At 42.5% G+C, this 18,516-nt stretch overlaps 1 protein-coding gene across 2 annotated transcripts in view; it reads left to right on the forward strand.

The window, feature by feature from the left end:
• The window catches only part of DOCK8 (dedicator of cytokinesis 8), a 133,441-nt gene that overhangs the window by 26,806 nt on the left and 88,119 nt on the right, over window positions 1-18,516 (forward strand). For both annotated transcript variants that reach the window (XM_007065576.4, XM_027827861.3), the window contains 4 exons: window positions 5,137-5,208; window positions 14,161-14,284; window positions 15,980-16,192; window positions 17,273-17,358. In XM_007065576.4, the coding sequence (XP_007065638.3) occupies window positions 5,137-5,208; window positions 14,161-14,284; window positions 15,980-16,192; window positions 17,273-17,358 (495 nt within the window). The remainder of the gene's footprint in view (window positions 1-5,136; window positions 5,209-14,160; window positions 14,285-15,979; window positions 16,193-17,272; window positions 17,359-18,516) is intronic.

Raw genomic sequence — 18,516 nt, forward strand, 5'->3', positions numbered from 1 at the left:
ATAAATGCACATGATGGGACTGCAAGGCCTCTTCACCATCCAGCTCATGATCCACAAGTTATAGAGTTTTTAACCAAGGTATTTAATCAGACAGTATCCCTTTAAAACAGTGGTTTTGAAGCTTGGTTTATTTAATTAAACTCATAGTAGAAAATGCCTGATTCAGCTCCCCCACCCCTACAGCGCACGCACTTCTTGCATAATTGCCTGAGCAGATGCAGCTGCCACTGCATGAGGCTAGAGCTCTCTACGAGAGCCTAAATGTGAGAGCCACTTTCAGCCTAAACTTGTTCCCCTGAACTGTTCTCCTGTCCATGTGTTCCTCCCGTGCCTGCCTGCTGCCAATCTCTCCCCACCGCATAGAATTTTTGGGGCAATCACTCCAAGGGTCTGAACAATAGTCCACTAAAATCCAGGGGAATTTTTCCAGTGCCTTTGGATCAGGTACCAATTTGCCAAGCACTGCCACTGTGGCAGCAGAATTGCAGAAATATGTTTAAGCTATTTAGGGTAGCTCTGCTCTAAAAAAAGCCAGAAGACTTAGGGCCCCCTTCTGTAGCCCTTATGTGTGTATTACTCCTGTTGAGAGTAAGGGGGTATTTACATGCATATAAGGGCTGAAGAATCAAGCAGCTAGTGGCAAATTCTACACTCATCTACAGTCTGTATCATGCAAGTCCTACAGGTGTGGCACAGCGGGTAGGTGTCAGGAAGTGGGATACATGCAGTCAGTCCTAGAAGTCAGAGCAGGAGTCAGGACACAAATCCAAGGGTCAGAAACTGGATGCCTCTGCCATGGGTCCCAGAACCATGTACCTGCAGACAGGGAAGGCAGAAGTATATCTGGGTCCAAAGCTGGAACAAGGCAGGCTCTGTCTCAGTAGCAGGCCAGGGATCTGCCTTGTTGTACAGACTGCCCTCCATGCTTCAATAGTGGATCTGAACCAATCAGCGGTAATGGGGGTGCTGCCAATCAAACCTTCTGTAGGTGGCATTGCCCTTGATGCCTAGTCTCCCAGGGATTACAGAGCATTGGTCATAGCTTTGTCTTGGCTGCCAGCTGGCAGTGCGGAAATGGTGGTCACCCTGCAGACATTGGTTCTGGTCCAGTAAATCTGTGCAGAATTTGATCCTGAGTCATTAAAATAAATCATTTTATTTTGATGGCTGCCATTGGTGTAGCTGCATTGGTAGCAAAGGTCCCATTCCTGCTGCAGCAGTAGGTATGCTGGAAGCTCAGGCCAGACGAAGTGTTTTGGAGCCGGAGTGCTTGCCCAAAATGTACAGGACTTAGCAACTATGCAAGGACTCCAGGGAGATCTAATAATGCCACTTGCTAGAATTGTGAGGGAGCAGATTGTATGCTGGCTGGCCCATGTGTGACATAGGGCTTGGCTGTGTGGGGTCAGTCATAATTGCTGATGTTTTAAAAAAATCCAAGAACAATTCTAAGAAGGAGCTTATTCCACGCTGGCTTGATAGGAATTGTTGGCAGCTACAGGACAAGTAGTGGCAGGGGTTACCTGGCAGCCATCCCCTGCAAAAGGCAGTGTGGGAAAGTGTGCAGCTGGTAGTCCCCTATACAGCCTGTAAAGGTGTTGAGGTCTGTGGGTTCTCCTTCAAAAAGACAGCAACAATGAGTGTAGACCATGGGGGAAGGAAAGGGCCAGAGCTTAATTTCTCTTCTAGGTAAAATTGGCCCTTTTTGTGTTTTGAATCTGGATCAAAACCAGTCCCAAAGTTCAGGGCATGTTTGGATTCAGAGTTCTAGTTGGGCCCATCTCTGCTCCTCTCCTTTCTGATATTTCAGAATTCAGAGATAAACAAAAGAGATCCAGTTTTCTTCTAAAGGGCCGATAATGACCACAGTTAAAAAAAATGAAGCAGTACACACACTTCCATTCTATTTCTTTTAAGCCTAATGGAGGGTGCATAGGAAAGGGCACACCGTTAATTCTTAATGTAGCTTGCTTTTGTTGTTAAGGTGTATTAAGAAGCTAAATGTGAACTTTAGAAAAAACACAATTTCTTTGTTGGTGTCTAAACAATTTGATCACAACCAAATTGATTAGAGAGACAAAAGAAGAACAGACCAAAAAGAACAGCTGCAGCTGGGCATCTGAGCGACTTGGCAGTCATTAATCTGTGTGTGTCTCTGAGCACCTTGTGGTCATATAGGGATGAACTTTAAACTGCTGGAATCAGGCACCGCGTGTTCCGTGCTCCAGATTCAATTCTGGAGCCGGGAGGTGCAGGCCAATCAGAATCCCTTTCCTCTCAACCGACCAATGGGTGCCAGAGACTCCAAGGGAGTGGGGAGGTACCTGGTGCCCTCAGCAAGTGTCTTCCTCCTTCGTTCCTGGGGCTGTCCCCCTTTGCTGCTGCCATCAAGTTCCTCCACCTGTTGGGAGTGGGTGGCATTTGTGGTCATATAGGGATGAAGCACCATGGACTAAGCATAGAACTGGGTTCTGTTTCTTGCTCGGCCACTGACTTGCTATGTGACCTTGGGCAAGTCACTAAGCCCCCCTCTTTCACTTTCACTGTCAGTAACATGGGGATAATAATACTTACGTAGCTATCTACCACACAGGGGTTTTGTGAGGGTAAATTTGGTAATCTCTGGAAATAACTTTAACCATGTAAAGCACAATGGACCTGAACTAATACCCAATGAAACCATTAGGAGTCTCTCCATTGACTTTAATGGGCTTTGAATCAGATTAAATATTGAATAAGTACTAAATATTGTTAGTGGTACTCCCATACAGGTGATGGGCATCCTGGCAATACCTAAGACAGCTAGAGAAAAAGACTAAAACTATGAGCAGTAGAGTGTTTTGAACTAGAAAAAATGATGCCTTGGAGAATTTTTTAACAGGTTTTAGCAGAGTCAAAAGCTAACTTGTGTCATGGGTCAACTCTAATTATGAGTTGGAATAGGTGTGCAAAACTGTTCTTCTGCAAATTGGTATAATGTTGGGTTGTTTCACTATAAATACAAGTGTGTGACATACAGATGGAACCATACCAGTTGAATTTTGGTGTGCAAGCAATCACATCTAGATAAATTTGAAGTCGGCAACGTTCCACTACAGATCTCCCCTGTTTCACAGAAAGCTAACAATGCAAAACCAGTTCATTGTGTTGTGCCTGAGTGAAAAGCACAAAAATTCAATTGTGGAAGAAATTCTATGTTTAGTTTATTCCAGAAATTTTACAGCGGGGGAGATCTAGTTGCTTTCTGGCCTTGTGCACCGCTCAAGAAGTTCAAAGGGGCCAGAACACAACTGAGAATCTGACCCCATGGGTCAAATTCTGTCCTCATTTAAACTTGTGCAACTCCAGTCAGAAAATGGAAAAAATCTGGAGTTGCATAGGTGTCCCTAAGATCAGAATTGTCCTGGTATGTATAAGTGCCCACAAATCATGAGAGAACTCTTAAATGTTCTACAGCAGTACCTTCAATAATAGTCAGACTTGGGCAAGCTAAGGATGGATTTTCAACCTCATCTGCTTTTGTTGGGTTAAGTCATATCCACGCTAATTATTTAACATAGATTTTGTATGATCTCCTAGTATTATACATTGAGATGGCAATTAAATCCAAGCATAAAGGGCCATATGCTGCTTTTGATCCAAGTGTACAGCTGCTGTTCGTGTCAGGGAAGCTCTATGGATATGACTCAAGAGTAGTATTTGGCCTTGTTTGTTACTTCCTTAGAAATCACTCAGCCAAGCCATTTTTTAAAATATAGACCATGTGCTCAAAATCACATATGATTGATCCAAGTTAAACATTTTCTTATGCAGTTGCTCTACATTTATTAATCATGAACTTAAATATAAGTATTTTCTTCCTATTTTTCCCCTCATTGTGGATAATTTTTCTTTCCTTTTGGTTTTCAAATGGAGAAAGAAATATCTAGTTTTGCAGCAAATAATGAATTACATGAAAAAGAGTGCTTAAAAATGTGTCAGAGAATACTTCCAGTGCTTCTTCCATCATATAAATCCTGGGATAGTCAATAAAATTTTGCACAGAGGGTGCTTTTTGTTTAAAAATCATTTTATATAAAATAATTCATATAATAAGATAAAGATTGTGGTGACTTGTAATAATAAACTCTTTTTTTCTGGGACAGATTAGAAGCCATTAGTACTCTGATGTTTGGAGCTCCTGCTTAGATAGATGATTAAAAATATTACTCTGTTTCATTCTGTAGCAAAATAAAAAAACATTTTTATTTTATTTGTTTTAGATAATAGGCCCCAGTGTTAGTGAAGAGTAGCAGTGTTCTCTTTTCACTGGAAGAATGTATAGATTCATGCTGGGTAAAGTCCTGATAGACCCTATCTCCAGTACAGGGACAATAGTAACTAGCTTGAGACAAGTTCAGCTAACCAGCTTCAACAGCCATTGTGGATTTATGTGCACACAGAGGCTTTTAACATAACCCCAGCCATGTTTGGATGTTCACATCTACCATGGTAGTATCTGTACCTTGAGAAAATCTTCACAGCTGTCCCCCAGTGCCTGAGCAAGAGGTAGAGGGCCTGGAGAACACGCACACACAGTAGCACGTAAGGCAGTACACTCTGAGGTGTCCTGTAGAGAGAGCAGGGAGGACAGATCACCAGCCAAACCAATTGAAAGGATCTTACCTACACTACAAAATCAAAACCAAACAACAAAAAATGCTGTACCAGTTACAGGAAATTTATTGTTTGCTAATTTAGGGTATGTTTTCACTGGAGCTGTAACGTGTAATTTTCGGCGTAAGGAGACATACCTGCATTAGTGCTGATCGAGCTAACCTGCTAAAAATAGCCATGGAGCTGCAGTGGCATGAGTGACAGGAGGGGCTCGCTGCTCTGACTATGATCCTGTCTGAGACCTTGCGTTCATGCCTGGACACTTTCTTTTGTTTTGCAGTATTTTATGGTTGCCATCAAACGTTGCATTAGTCTTGTATTCATGAGCTACCTTGAGTGGTAAATAGTTAATTCTGTTAAAACCAGAACAGCAGCAAATATTCCAGCAAGATAACACATGCAGTACAGATCAATCTTCCACTTCTCAGACATGACAATGTTTTTAAAGTATTAACATGTATTTTTTATTATCTTTCACAGTGTTGAATTGGATCCACATGTCAGGGATTGTGTTCAGACATATATTCGGGAGTGGCTAATTGTGAATCGAAAGTAAGTTACATATTTGCAAATAAAACAGCAAATACCTTTCTGTATTTTAACATAATATGTGTTGTTATAACTAATCCCACAGAAGAGAATTTTGAATAGCTGAAGGTAATAGTGCATTTTCAGTGCGATTTTTAAATTGTTTTGTTTTGTTTGGGCAGATGCACTATAGTTAAAAATTCTTGCTGTTGCTTCGTTTTTTGATAGAAGAACAATAAATCCAGAGGGAAGTATTTCATATTAAGTGATGAATGATTTCTGTGCAATATCAATAGTGTATTTTTATACTACTCATTTTTAATTGCTACACAATAGCCATGTGAAACTATTTAAATAGATTCACATACTCCACTTTTGGGAGGAGATGTGAAACGGAGGTCCTGATCACTTGTGGTCATTAAAATTCCCATGGCACCATTCACAAAATCCTGACCAAATCCCAAACTGACTAATAACATTCTCTCTACTTAAATTCTGTCTTCCCTCTAAATATGATAAGGTACTCTTCATTTCCTGTCCTAAACTGTATGTGGTGTTGCTGTGTGCTGTTAGACCATTTTTCTGTGTCATCCCCAGGATGTTCGTAATTCACTGGTGGATGAAGGGAATCCCTGTTCAGAGTTTACATGTTATTTAAGTTTGTGAAGTGCTTTGGGATCTGTCAGGGTAAAGATCTCTAGATAAATATCATTTTTATCATTATAAATAAGATGGGATAAGGAAGTAAAAATGTGTATTTCCATTGAGTTCAAAGGTATAAACACAAACTTAAGTGTTTATATAAGACAACTAATCACGGGCTCTGATTGCAACTCGTGTGGAGATATCTAAACTAGTTTTAATCTAGCTGGTTGGGTACTGGACTGGAGCAGTCAAGCTGCAAGGGCATGGCTTTAATGTTTACTAGCTGCCCAAGTAATTACCAGGGTTCCAGCCATGCTTCTACAGCCTGTGCTGAAGCTGGTGCTCTGCTCTGGCATGTGAGCTAGCTAAACTGTTCAGGTACGTCTACATGAGCTGCAATCAAATTCTGTGATTGCCATGTAGACATACCCGTAGTTTAAAGGCTTTTGTAGGCAATAGAGCTTTTTAGAGTCTGTATTTTTAAAACGTTTTAAATGCTATTGAACCTGTGTCTCTGAAGATTTGCGGAGAGATGGAGAAAGAATGAAATCTGTCCTGCTGGTTTAATTTATAAAGCTCTGTCACCTTTGTCGGTTTCGACAGAGAACCAGGTTTCAAAGATTATTTCAGAATCTCTTATCAGATAACAGATTGAATGTCAAAGCCAGAAATACCATTTATGGGTAGACTTCCACTGCTGCCAGAACATGCCTGTGCACTGGAAACAGTTTCTTGTGGAGTGTGTCAAATAATCATCAGGATATACCAAGCGCAGTTTGTTCAAGAGTAGTATTAGTCAAGTAGGTTGCTGGATTTACCTCCTTCAGCAATAAAGTGGTTAGTGAACTGTTTTGTACTTTAACTTATTTGATATTATCAAAATAAGTGGAAGCAAAATGTGGATTGAAATTGTGCTGAGTGTGTCCTTTCTTTAACCTCAACTTAGAATTTTGAGATAAACTGATTTCCACTGGAGACTTGAAAGAGAAACACAACGTCAGTAGCCTAAGCATGAGTTCTGTGTCACTGTCTCTCTCCCATGAGAATTGACTGTAGTCATATGATTGTTAGCATACTGTCAGAGTCAGCTATCTTGTTTCAGATAATACTTTGAGCAGTTGCAAAGCTATTCCCTCAGTTTATATTGGTCAGTGTAATTCAAGGTGCAGAGTCAGTGACGTACCTATCAAGACCCCATTAGCAAGGGCTTGAGAGTTGCTAAATGCTTCAGCTCCCATTAGCTATTTTGAGGAGTATTTTAAAAAACGTTAAAGGGAGTCTGTGGGTGTCCAGGCTGAAGTGCATTGTTTGTTAGCAACTCCCTTTTTGGCAATTGGTAAATTAATCAGATCATATGGTTAGGCTTGGCTGAATTCCATTTTTTTTTTTTTTGTAATTTCAATTTTTTTTATTTTCCAGCATTTTAAAATTACGTTTATGGGTTTGAATTTTCTCAGTTGCACAAAACTACAGGTTTTAAGCATCCCCCTACCCCTGAATTTTGATTGATCTGAATTTTCACAGTTGCAGGAAATTAAGGGCAGGGTTAGAGTTAGGGCAGCACTGACAGTGTGCCTGAAGGGGACTCCCCACGCTGACAGCAAGCCCGCAGGGGGCTCCCAGCACAGTCGAGAGTAGGGTAACCACCTTTTCAAAATTCTAAACGGGACACTGCAGGAGCTCGGCGCCCTTCGTGGCCCTACCCTCTGCTTCTCTTCCCCCGTGGCCGTCCCTCCGCCTAGGACCCAGAGGGACATGCTGACAGCTTTCCGGGAGTTGCGCGGAGCCAGGCAGGGAGCCTGCCCGCAGCGCCAACCGGACTTTTAATGACCCGGTCAGCAGTGCTGACTGGAGCTGCCAGGGTCCCTTTTCAACCGGGCGTTCTGGTCAAAAACCGGACACCTGGCAACCCTAGGTCACTAATGATAAGCTAGCAGTACATTTCAGTCTGAATATCTACACTACACAGAGCATGGATGCTCTCTAACTGTGACTCCCTTTACAAATTTTTTTTTTGGTAAATGCCCTGCAAGTTTATGCCTCATTTAATCTATAAGGGACTACCTTGTAAAATTTGTCTGTGTGCACAAATGTAGTAAGCAGTAAAGTAATAGAGACAGACAACAGCATATATAGAATATTACAAAATGCTCTGATGAATTATGTACATATAGATGTAAATGAAGTCATACAAATACTGTTTCCTATACACACGCATACTCAGGCTTATGGTATGTTTTACTATCTTGGTCATCCGGGTAAAGGGAATTATGCACACGTGTTTTTTGTGAACAGTTGCATCAAAATATTTGAGGAATCAAAGTAAGAATTGGGAGCCAGGGAATATAGGTTCTGTTCTGTTCCTGATTTTGCTACTATCTTGCTGTGACCTTGAATAGGTTATTTAAACTATGCATTGGTCAATCTGTAAAAAGATAGTAATAATACTCCATTTGGAAGGGCATTGTAAGGTTTACTTAATATTTATTAAGTGCTTTGAAATCCTCAGATGTACAAAAGTATTTTGCATGTGTATATATTTCTGCTGAATATATATAATATGTATATATACATGGGTACATGGTTGCCTCAATACTGAGCTGAGAATGAGTTGAGATGTATGCCACTCAAAGGCTGCTCTGATTTGTGCCTGGCCAACCACAGTTCCTTGGGGCCAATAAATAGAGCAGGGGTTCTCAAACTTCATTGCACTGCGACCCCCTTCTGACAACAAAAATTACTGCATGACACCAGGAGGAGGGACCAAAACCTGAGCCCACCCGAGCCCTGCTGCCCCAGGTGGGGGGGACCAAAGCCAAAGTCCATGGGCTTCAGACCCAGGTGGGAAGGCCTGTAACTTGAGCCCCACTGCCCAGGACTGAAGCCCTTGGGCTTTGGCCACAGGTCGTGGGGCTCAGACTTCGGCTTTCGCCCCAGGCGGTGGGGCTTGGGCTTCGGCTCCAGCCCCAGACCCCAGTAAGTCTAATGCCAGCTCTGGCGACCCCTTAAAATGGGGTTGTGACCCACTTTGGGGTCCCAACCCACAGTTTGAGAACTGCTGAAATGAAGGACTGAAGAGCCCTCTTCACACCCACTTTTCCTCTCAACTGGAAGCTGCAGGGAGTGGTGATGTGCAGCTGAAAGGAATGGAAGAAGGTCAGAAGATCTAGGGAGCAGATAGAGGCGTGGCAGAAAAACACCCTTCAGAGATGTGGATTAATGAGGAAGCTGATGTCATTTGTCAACTTTCACCTAAAACAAATTGGAAAGTTCCTGCGGAGAGAGACAAGAGGGTGGAGTGGGGGTTGAAGAAGAGAAAGAGATGTAGAATAGGCAGCAGAAATTGTCAGATCAGGATTCAGTCAGGGAGGAAAAATGGAGTTGCTTAGGTCTGGTCTGCACTACAGACCTATCTGAGTATAACTGCATCACTCAGCGGTGTAAAAATCCACACCCCTGACATAACATAGTTATACTGATCTAACCCCTGGTGTAGACAGCACTACATTGACCAGCGGATACTCCCATTGACATAGCTTCTGCCTCTCAGTAACTAAGCCGATGGGAGAACTCTCTCCTGTTGGCTTAGAGGGTCTTCACTGAAACACTACAAAACTCCAAAAAAGGGTTAGACATTTATAGGGGTAGTATCCCAAGTTCCATTAGGCAGAATAATTGTTTTATAATGTACGACCCTCATTCTTCAGGACATAAGACAACCACTTATTTCTGACGCTTCCCACTGCAAGTTTTTCTATAATTGTCCACTGGAGGTTTCTTACATGTTATTGAATACTGGCCACCATCCGTGACTGGATAGCTGGTAGATCCATAACTGCTGTCATTAACTGGGAGTGTGATGATGACTGGGGGCGCTGTTCAGCCCAGAGGCTGCTGTAGCAGTTTGGAAGGCTCTGCTTTTACTCCTTAGAGCGGGAGTGTCTTCTTCTGGGCCAGTAGTTTGGGCTGTTCACTGAAAACAGGGCTTGTCGCTTTGTCAATGTTAACTGCCGTCATGTGGTGGTATTAGAAAAACTTTTCAAAGTGAGTATTTTCCATGAAAATTTTTGGAGAAGCAGGAGGAAAAAAAGTAATTTCTGGTATGTTCAGTAGTTGACAAGAAAGTTAAGCACCTGAATAATTAAAACTGTTTGCTGAGGTTTAGGTGGTTTCTTGCTTTACCTCCAGGAACAATAAAACCTCTTTTTGAATGTTAGGGACTCTAAAATAAAACAGCTTAGAGTTCCTGTCTTTCATCCTGGGTGATTAAGGCAATTCCAGAATAAGGTCACACTCAAGGAGAGCAGGGATGTCAAGGAATGGTGCCTTCTCTTTTATGACTTCATTTTACGTTCTCAGTGAACGGGTAAACAATTAAAATTCAAACACATTGGTGCATATAATTCAGTTACTCCCCAAATGTAGGGGCAAAAAAAGTGTCTGCCTGATCCATAAGTACTTATTATCACTTATGCAAGGCATCAAGGCATTAAGGTGCTTAGCTGTTGCTTTGGAAAGGTTATGGAAAGGAAGCTGAGCAAATCAGAATATTTTAACTGAGAGAAGGAGACTGGCTATAAAATGTTAGTATGGAACATATCAAAATGTATGCATTCCTGATATCGCAGTAAAAATGTCACTTGGATACCTGATGAATATCATGCTGAATGTAGAAGACTTTACTGTTAAAATTATTCAACAGAGCTCTGAACTCATTGCATTTCTGTTTAAATCACTAAGCCTGTTTCATGATATCTACTTCCTTATTCCTAATTTCTCTCTTGAACAATGTTAAGCCATGACATTGCTGTAATATTTGGCTCAATTGCCAGCAGCAGCAGGGAATAAATAGCACCACAGCAGCCTTTCCCATAATGTAGAGTTGTGCTATGGAACTTGTTGCCCGCAGAGTTAGGGTTCAAACTTCCTGTGGTTTTACCCTTCCGATCTGCAGCACTTCATCATTTTATGCTCCCTTTTGCCTTCCGTCCTACCTCTTTATATGTACTTCACCCAGAGATCCTTTTGCTTGTCAAGTTTGTGATATTTAAGTTGGGAAGTGAATCTGGGAGAGCAGTAGTCCTTACTGTTCCTTTCTGACAGTTAATTTGCAGTGTGCCAGCAATGCCATTGTTAGACATTTCTGCTTGTTTTCCACAGCAAAAGGCCACTGAGTGAGCAAGTTGAGGGTAGATGAGACTGTGCATGTCTTTTACCATATCAAACACAGAATGCATTGGGTGTGCTACATTAAATAAAATATAAGGGAGCTCCATTTAAAACAATCACAAACAAACAAAGCAGCATGTGTGTTAGGACCAACACATTTATCTATGCATAGTATTGAGAGATCATCTTTGTAGGATAATGAGTGGCGCTAGAGGAAGAGGGTCAGGATTCACGAGGTACCCAGTTTGCTGTGCATGCTGGGGCCAGGCTGCTCCTCAGTGCAGGTCTTTCAGCAAGGAATATTGGCCTCTCAGTATCCTCAATAAAGATCTCATTCTTACCGCTCTGAAGGTTACTAAATACCCCTTCAGAATTAAAAGGGAATTGTAATGTATAATAACTATTTGAATAAATTGTACTTTTTAAATCAAACAGACCAACCAATACAATATAGTAGAGTTGTGCTATGGAACTTGTGAACTGATGTGAACTGAAGAGGTCTCTTGGATTTTGGTCATGGACTTCTTTATGAGTTTGCGGCCATTTTGGGGGAGGGATAGCTCAGTGGCGGGGGAGGGATAGCTCAGTGGTTTGAGCTTTGGCCTGCTAAACCCCGGGTTGTGAGTTCAATCCTTGAGGAGGCCATTTGGGATCTGGGGCAAAAATTGGGGATTCATCCTGCTTTGAGCAGGGGGCTGGACTAGATGACCTCCTGAGGTCCCTTCCAACCGTGGTATTCTATGATTTTCAGTCCATCATTAAACTAAGCACAGTTCCAGCTTCCGTATTATTTACTGCAAGACAACACACTGTCCTAGATCTGGGATGCATGCTGGTTCTCACACCTGTGAGATAGCTTTTAAAAATAAAATAACAAGAGGTGCCATCATTTCAGCAATGTCATTGTAAGTCCTGAATTCATTTCTATGGCATATCTTAACCTTGTTGAGGCAGTTAGGATAATATTTTCATTGAGATGCGTGGGACTGTAACTCATGATTCCTATAAATTTTAATGCGGGCTGTGCAGATGAAACCAAGACAAAAATACTAGGTTAGATCAAGCAGACCTAATGGTCTGATTTAAACCCAAAAATAGTACTAAATGTGCCTTGTAAAGGTCAGTATGCAAGACCATTCCCGTAACTGCATTTGCCGTATCAATTTGCAGCACACAGGGTTCCAGTAACGAGAGAGCTTGGAGACACACGGCCATCTGAGCTTGGGCTCAGGGGACAGGGCAGGCTTGGGCTGGTGCCACAATGTCCACACAGCTATTTTTAGCATGCTAGCGCAAGCCCCACTAGCACAGGTCTGTCTGTCCAGGCTGGGAGGCTCACTCCCAGCTGTACTTTTGGTACTACAGTGATGATCATGGCAGAAGAACCTAGATAAAATTGTATGAATTCCAACAGCATGCATTATAAGTGGCATGTCACACACCTCAGCTGCTTATAGAGTACCTAACTTAAACTAATGTAAACATCTACGCCAGTGGTACTCAACCTAGTTACGACTGTGGGCCGCATATCAGCCCACGATGTGTTATGTGGGCTGCATCCAATACTACTAGGGTGACCAGATGTCCTGATAAAATTGGGACTGTCTCATAATTAGTTTTTTGTCCCGCATCCCGACCGATGTACGGTCGGGACGCCATTTGTCCTGATATTTTGCTTCGGCAACACTCCGGCTTTTTTTTTCGCTTGGGGCGGCAAAAAACCTAGAGCCGGTTTTGGGGGGATGGAGGGGGGGAGGGGAGGTGAGCCTGTGGCTGCCCCCTCCCCCCACATGTCCCAATATTTTGTTCTTGTCATCTGGTCACCCAAAATACTACCCGTATGGCCCTGAGGATGTCACATGGGCAGCAGCTGTGTGCTGACTGGGCTGCAAGTTAAGAACCACTGATCTATGCTATCATTGAATATGGTCCAATCATTAAACCTTTGTGAGATTTTAATGCTGTAATTTAAGTGTCAGTTCACTGAACGAGTCCACTTGCAATCCATAGTAAGTGAATGCTTCCTTCTACAAAGTATACTGCAGTCTTCTATAATAATACTCTGAACCGCTGCCGTGTCACTATTGTGAGATGTCGTGTTGGAATCTTTACTGTAAAACACTCTTGTCATCGGGGTTTGCTGGATTTACAAATGATTGCACTCTACTATACTGTAGTATGGATTATGTCAGCACATGCTGTATCCTAGGATCTGCTTGACCCCTGGTAGTGGTTCTTATTTAAAGTACACATTCCAACACATCCACTAATACATTTCTTTGTTTTACCTCTTCTGCACTTGACCATTGTGGTCATTAAAGTCATATTTTGTTGATAACATTTACAGATAGGATTTCTTATACAGACTTTTCTTCCATGCCAAGTTTTGATGGTTTTAATACTAAATAATCACAGTTTATGAAATTATTTTTTGGTTATTGGAGGTACTACCAGATGCTAGGTATTTTTCCTCTCTGCTTTTATCTGGCTTTTCAAAAATCAGAGTTAACGATACATTTGCTACTCTGTTTAACAGACAGCCTGTATTTTGAAATGGAATCTATTAATATTCTTTAGTCTGTATTGCATTTTATTGTTTACACTGTACAAGTGCACAGTTTGAAGAGGCTAAGGAGTGCTGGCTACTTGTGCTGGTTAGCCTTAGATGTGTCTTCTGGCACGGCAAATTGAAGCTGAGGTACCATAATAGCAGTTCAGAAGAGACCAGTTTCTAGTGTGTTCCCTGTAATGTAACTGCACCAGCAGGGAACCAGCTAGAATGCAAATGTTCCTAATCAGGACTCTGGACAAATCAATCCCTGTAGGAGCTGGAGCCTTTGAGGAGCCAGTCGTAGGAACTGTGCCCACGTCAAGCTCTTCTGTTAACTGCACTGTGTAAGAGTTGAGTTGCGGCGCTCCTTTCTCTGCAAATTGTGATATAAACGAATGATCCTTTTAAAAAATACTGTATTATGAAAAGAGCCTGCAAACAGAGTGGTACCCCAAATAAACATTGCATTCTTTAGCCCATTAAAACAGTGCCACACTGCCCTCCTTGTGCAATAATACTTCACATGGAACCTTTTTTATTTGCTTACTTTGTTTATTTTATTTTCATTAACTCTCCCGCCATCCTGACTGGCCGGCTTGTGTTATTTAAAGAAACCAAGGAAATTCAGAAACTTGCACCTTTAAAAAAAAGGGATCTCGAAAGGATTTTCATAAGACCCTTCAAAAACAAACATTCGAATCGGAAACATTGGATTGCAATGATGCCAGCTATCAGGTATTGTGCTTCGTCTATTTAAATTAGATTCTCAAATATCCTGCCTTCCTTTAAAGGAGGCTCCCTAATCATACAATTATTTTTATGTTATGCTTTGATTATGTTTTGCAGTATAACTCTAATGTGCACATTATTTATGCATGTGTGCCTTCAAGGCGAAGTTCTGTAACCACTGCTAGAGTGCAAGTATGTTAAGACAGGCTCATAGCATTGATGAGTAAAAACCCCTCTGGGCACCAGCCTGGCCCACTGCACCTCAAGGGGTGTTGACCTCAATAGAGGGCAGGCAGTGTTGCATCTGCCAGTGTCCCCTTGAGTTTTCAGCCCCAGTGTATGCATACATATGCAGCTTTGGAGCTTGATCTTGCACCATTGAAAACAGTAGAAGTTTTGCCACTGTCTTCAATACAAGCAGGCCCCGCTGGTGGAGGAGGATGACGTGTACTGCTTCACTGTTTCCCTGGACTGCACTCAATGCACAGCCAGCACTGTCACATTTTGGACTGTGCTGGCCTCCAGCTGGGGTGATGGAGAAGGGAAGGATTTAGTTCTTTTTGTTTGCCCCCCTCCTTGGAGACATTATGTTGCAGAGGTGGCTTCCGCCAAGGTCCTGAGCAGCTGCTGACATTGACCTGGGATAAATCTGGACCAGTGTAGTTGAAGTTATGGAATACAAACCATATTACTGTTGTTGTTCTCACCTGTGCAATTACCTGATTCCTTTCTGTTTTCAAAAGTGAGCACAGATAACTCTCTTTCACCATTTTTTACCATCCTGTTATCCTTCTTGAGCACAGAGTCAAGTTAAACAAGGAACTGCCTAGATCACTAGTCTTTTGGGTCCAATATAGTCTCAGCAACTCATGAGCTGACTTTCCTCACACTTCCAAACTTTTGAGTGGGACTGGAGGGAGAGGTAAACTGCAGCTGGATCTTCCCCTCCACTCCTAGCAGTGGGACTGAGGCAACTCCTATCCCATTACCCCCCTCTCTTGAACTTTGGGACCAATGAGGAAGGTAACTCATGGCCCAATCCTCCCAACTCCCCTCCAGAAGCAGGACTGGAGAAGAAGAGGCACGCAGCCTGGCTTCTTCACCACTATCCCAACTCTAGCGGCAAACCCAACTACACAACAAGAGTTTTTACTTGGGGTCCTTTAAACAGTAGTGCCAGCTCATGAGTACTAGTGTCACCATACCCGGTACAGCTCCAATCTCACACTGTAACTCCCAGCCACAGTGCAAAGAAATCTAAATGATACAGAGTGGTCTAAAAGTCTTCAGTAATGCATAATAGATCAATTTTACAAAGTAACTTTAATGTATTATTATCTATTATTTGTGGTAGCACCTAGAGGTCCCAGTCAAGAATTGAGGCCCTATTGTGTTCGGCACTGTACAAACACATAACAAAATCACTGCCCCTTCCCCAAAGAGTTTATAATCTAAGCCTGTTGTGAGAGGCAGCAAGTGCAGAGTACAAGGAAACAGAGAGGACCAAGTCATGTCATCAGCCATGGATAGCACACTGTCTGCCTACCTATCACCAAATGTGATATAGGCCTAGCAGCATGGGTGAGTTTGAGGAAATATTTGCAAGAGGATAACCCCAAGTAAAAACAAGCTCTGAGTAGCTCCAGTGTCCAAGTTATCCTTTTTTGTTAGAGATTTCAGTCTTGTGTCTCTCTCCAACAGGCAGATCCCAGGCCCTTAAATGTACTCTGTGATGAGACCGGACGAACCACCCTGACATCGTGTGACTTTAATCCTCGCACCCTGCAGCCCGATCCACGGCTGGAAAATCTGCTGCAGCATATTAGTGTGGAGGACTTTGAAAGGCAGAACGAAGAAGCACGGCGAGCCAATAGGCATGCCGAGCTCTTTGCCCTCTACCCAGCCACGGACGAGGTGAGCTCTGAGAACTTTCAATATGTGCGTTTTAGTCTCACATTTTTAGATAGAAAATCTTAAAAAGTGTATTAGTTTCTTCTGACACTAATAAATATGGGAATTAGAGCCCCCTGCAGAAGGTAATGGCCTCTCAGTCTGCTGATCCAAGGAAGCTCCACAGGCCTCTCTGGCTACACAGTTACAGTGTCTGCTCCTTATTCAGAGGGGGCACTTTCCCTAAGGATGAGCTATGGACTGATATTCAGATGACATTTTGTATACGGCTGTTGGGGTCTGACTGTAAGTAAATATTTGGCTGTATTTAGCATATTAATTAAATCGAAATTTGATTCACCCATCCCTTAACTTCCACATGGGATAGGGTATGTGTGATACCAGCTGAAGCATTAAGGACCAGTGAAATTCACCCCAGTATAGAAGGCTACAAACATTCTTTACTCTAGGGGAACAAATATGTGGGGAGCGTCCACTCTAGCCCTTTACAGATGTGTTAGGTACCTCCCATTAATAGTTAAACAGTTAACAGGAGGTTTAAAAAAAAGTCCACTGAAGATTAGGTTGTGTCTTCAGAGCAAAAAGGTGTCAACTTTGATTAGCTTCATCTAGGTTAAAAACTACTTATGCCTTGTCTCCATTAGGATTTTGCATCGAGATAGCTCTCCTGATTTGAAAATCACATCTTATTTTGCAGTGACGATAATGTCTTCAACTCTCTTACACCCATGGAAGAGGATGTTTGGATGTGTTTTGTGCTAGGATCAGGGTGGGAATGCTACCATGTGGCCCCCTTTATTTTAAATGGTTTGTGTGGAAAATACAGGCATTGTGGTCAAAAGTCCAAATCTGTTTAAATTTATTATTTTTGACCCCATTTTACTAGACACTGTACAAACACAGAATAGAAGTGGGTTCCAGCCCCAAATTAAATGTCAGTTTTTACTTTTCTCCTTGTGAGGGGGAACACTCTTCAATTAAGGCAATACATTGCAATCAGTTTGTTTATAGTAATTGTCTGGTTACACTGAGTAAGGGTTCCATATGTAATTAATAAGTGCCTAATAATGTGGTTAATAATAGGAGGATGCAGTGGAGATACGACCAGTTCCAGACTGCCCAAAGGAACATCTGGGCAACAGGATTTTGGTGAAGCTGCAGACACTGAAGTAAGTGTCTTTCTGTTTCTCTCAGGATTCATGTGACCATCACATGCTTATTCTTTTGTGGTGTAGAAAACTTGTGGTGACAAAGTTCCTGCTCTACCTTGGTGGGTCTTGTGCTTATTGGCGGATTTGCTCGCCTTGGAGCTTCACAGCAGCCCTCAGCTTGGCTGTTTTTCTGAACCCACAGTCCAGATCGACGACTCCTGTGTCTGACCAGGAGTTGGGAGGATTTGGAGGGGACCGGGGCCCGCCCTCTACTCCGGGTTCCAGCCCAGGGCCCTGTGGAATGGAGCTGTCTAGAGTGCCTCCTGGAACAGCTGTGCAACAGCTACAACTCCCTGGGCCACTTCCCCTTGGCCTCCTCCCAACACCTTCTTTATCCTCACCACAGGACCTTCCTCCTGGTGTCTGATAATGCTTGTACACCTCAGTCCTCCAACAGTCCGCGTTCTCCCTCTCAGCTCCTAGTGTCTCTTGCTCCCAGCTCCTCACACGCACACCACAAACTGAAGTGAGCTCCTTTTTTAAAAACCAGGTGCCCTGATTAGCCTGCCTTAATTGATTCTAGCAGGTTCTTGATTGGCTGCAGGTGTTCTAATCAGCCTGTCTTAATTGTCTCCAGAAGGTTCCTGATTGTTCTGGAACCTTCCTTGTTTACCATACCCAGGGAAAAGGGATCTACTTAGCCTGGGGCTAATATATCTGCCTTCTATTACTCTCCTGTAGCCATCTGGCCCGGCCCTGTCACATTATATATCAGTTGGAATATATTTCACCAGCACCCATTATAAGACATCTTTAATGTCAAAGGTCCATTTGGAGTCCTTGTTCTTTCTTAGGCTGATACTTGTAAAAAAATTGTCCATCTGTGGTTAAAGAAATGTTCAGACTGTCAAGGAAACAATGCGGGGAAAAACCACCCAAACTATGTAATAAGAGCAAACTCATTTGGTCTTTGTGTGTGTGTGTGTTATTGGATTTTTTTAAATAGGGAAGCAATCTGTGCCAGGAATGTGCTAATTTTTGTTATTCAAGGCTATGATTGTTTTTCTGAAAACATGAGAAAGTACAAGCAGATAGCCAATTTCTCTCCTGCTCCTCTGGGAGTCATCTGTGTGTGCACCTACATATTACTAGAGGACATTACTTCAGAAGTGATTG

The sequence above is a fragment of the Chelonia mydas genome, chromosome 5 (genome assembly GCF_015237465.2).
Source record: "Chelonia mydas isolate rCheMyd1 chromosome 5, rCheMyd1.pri.v2, whole genome shotgun sequence".
Lineage (NCBI taxonomy): Eukaryota > Metazoa > Chordata > Testudines > Cheloniidae > Chelonia > Chelonia mydas.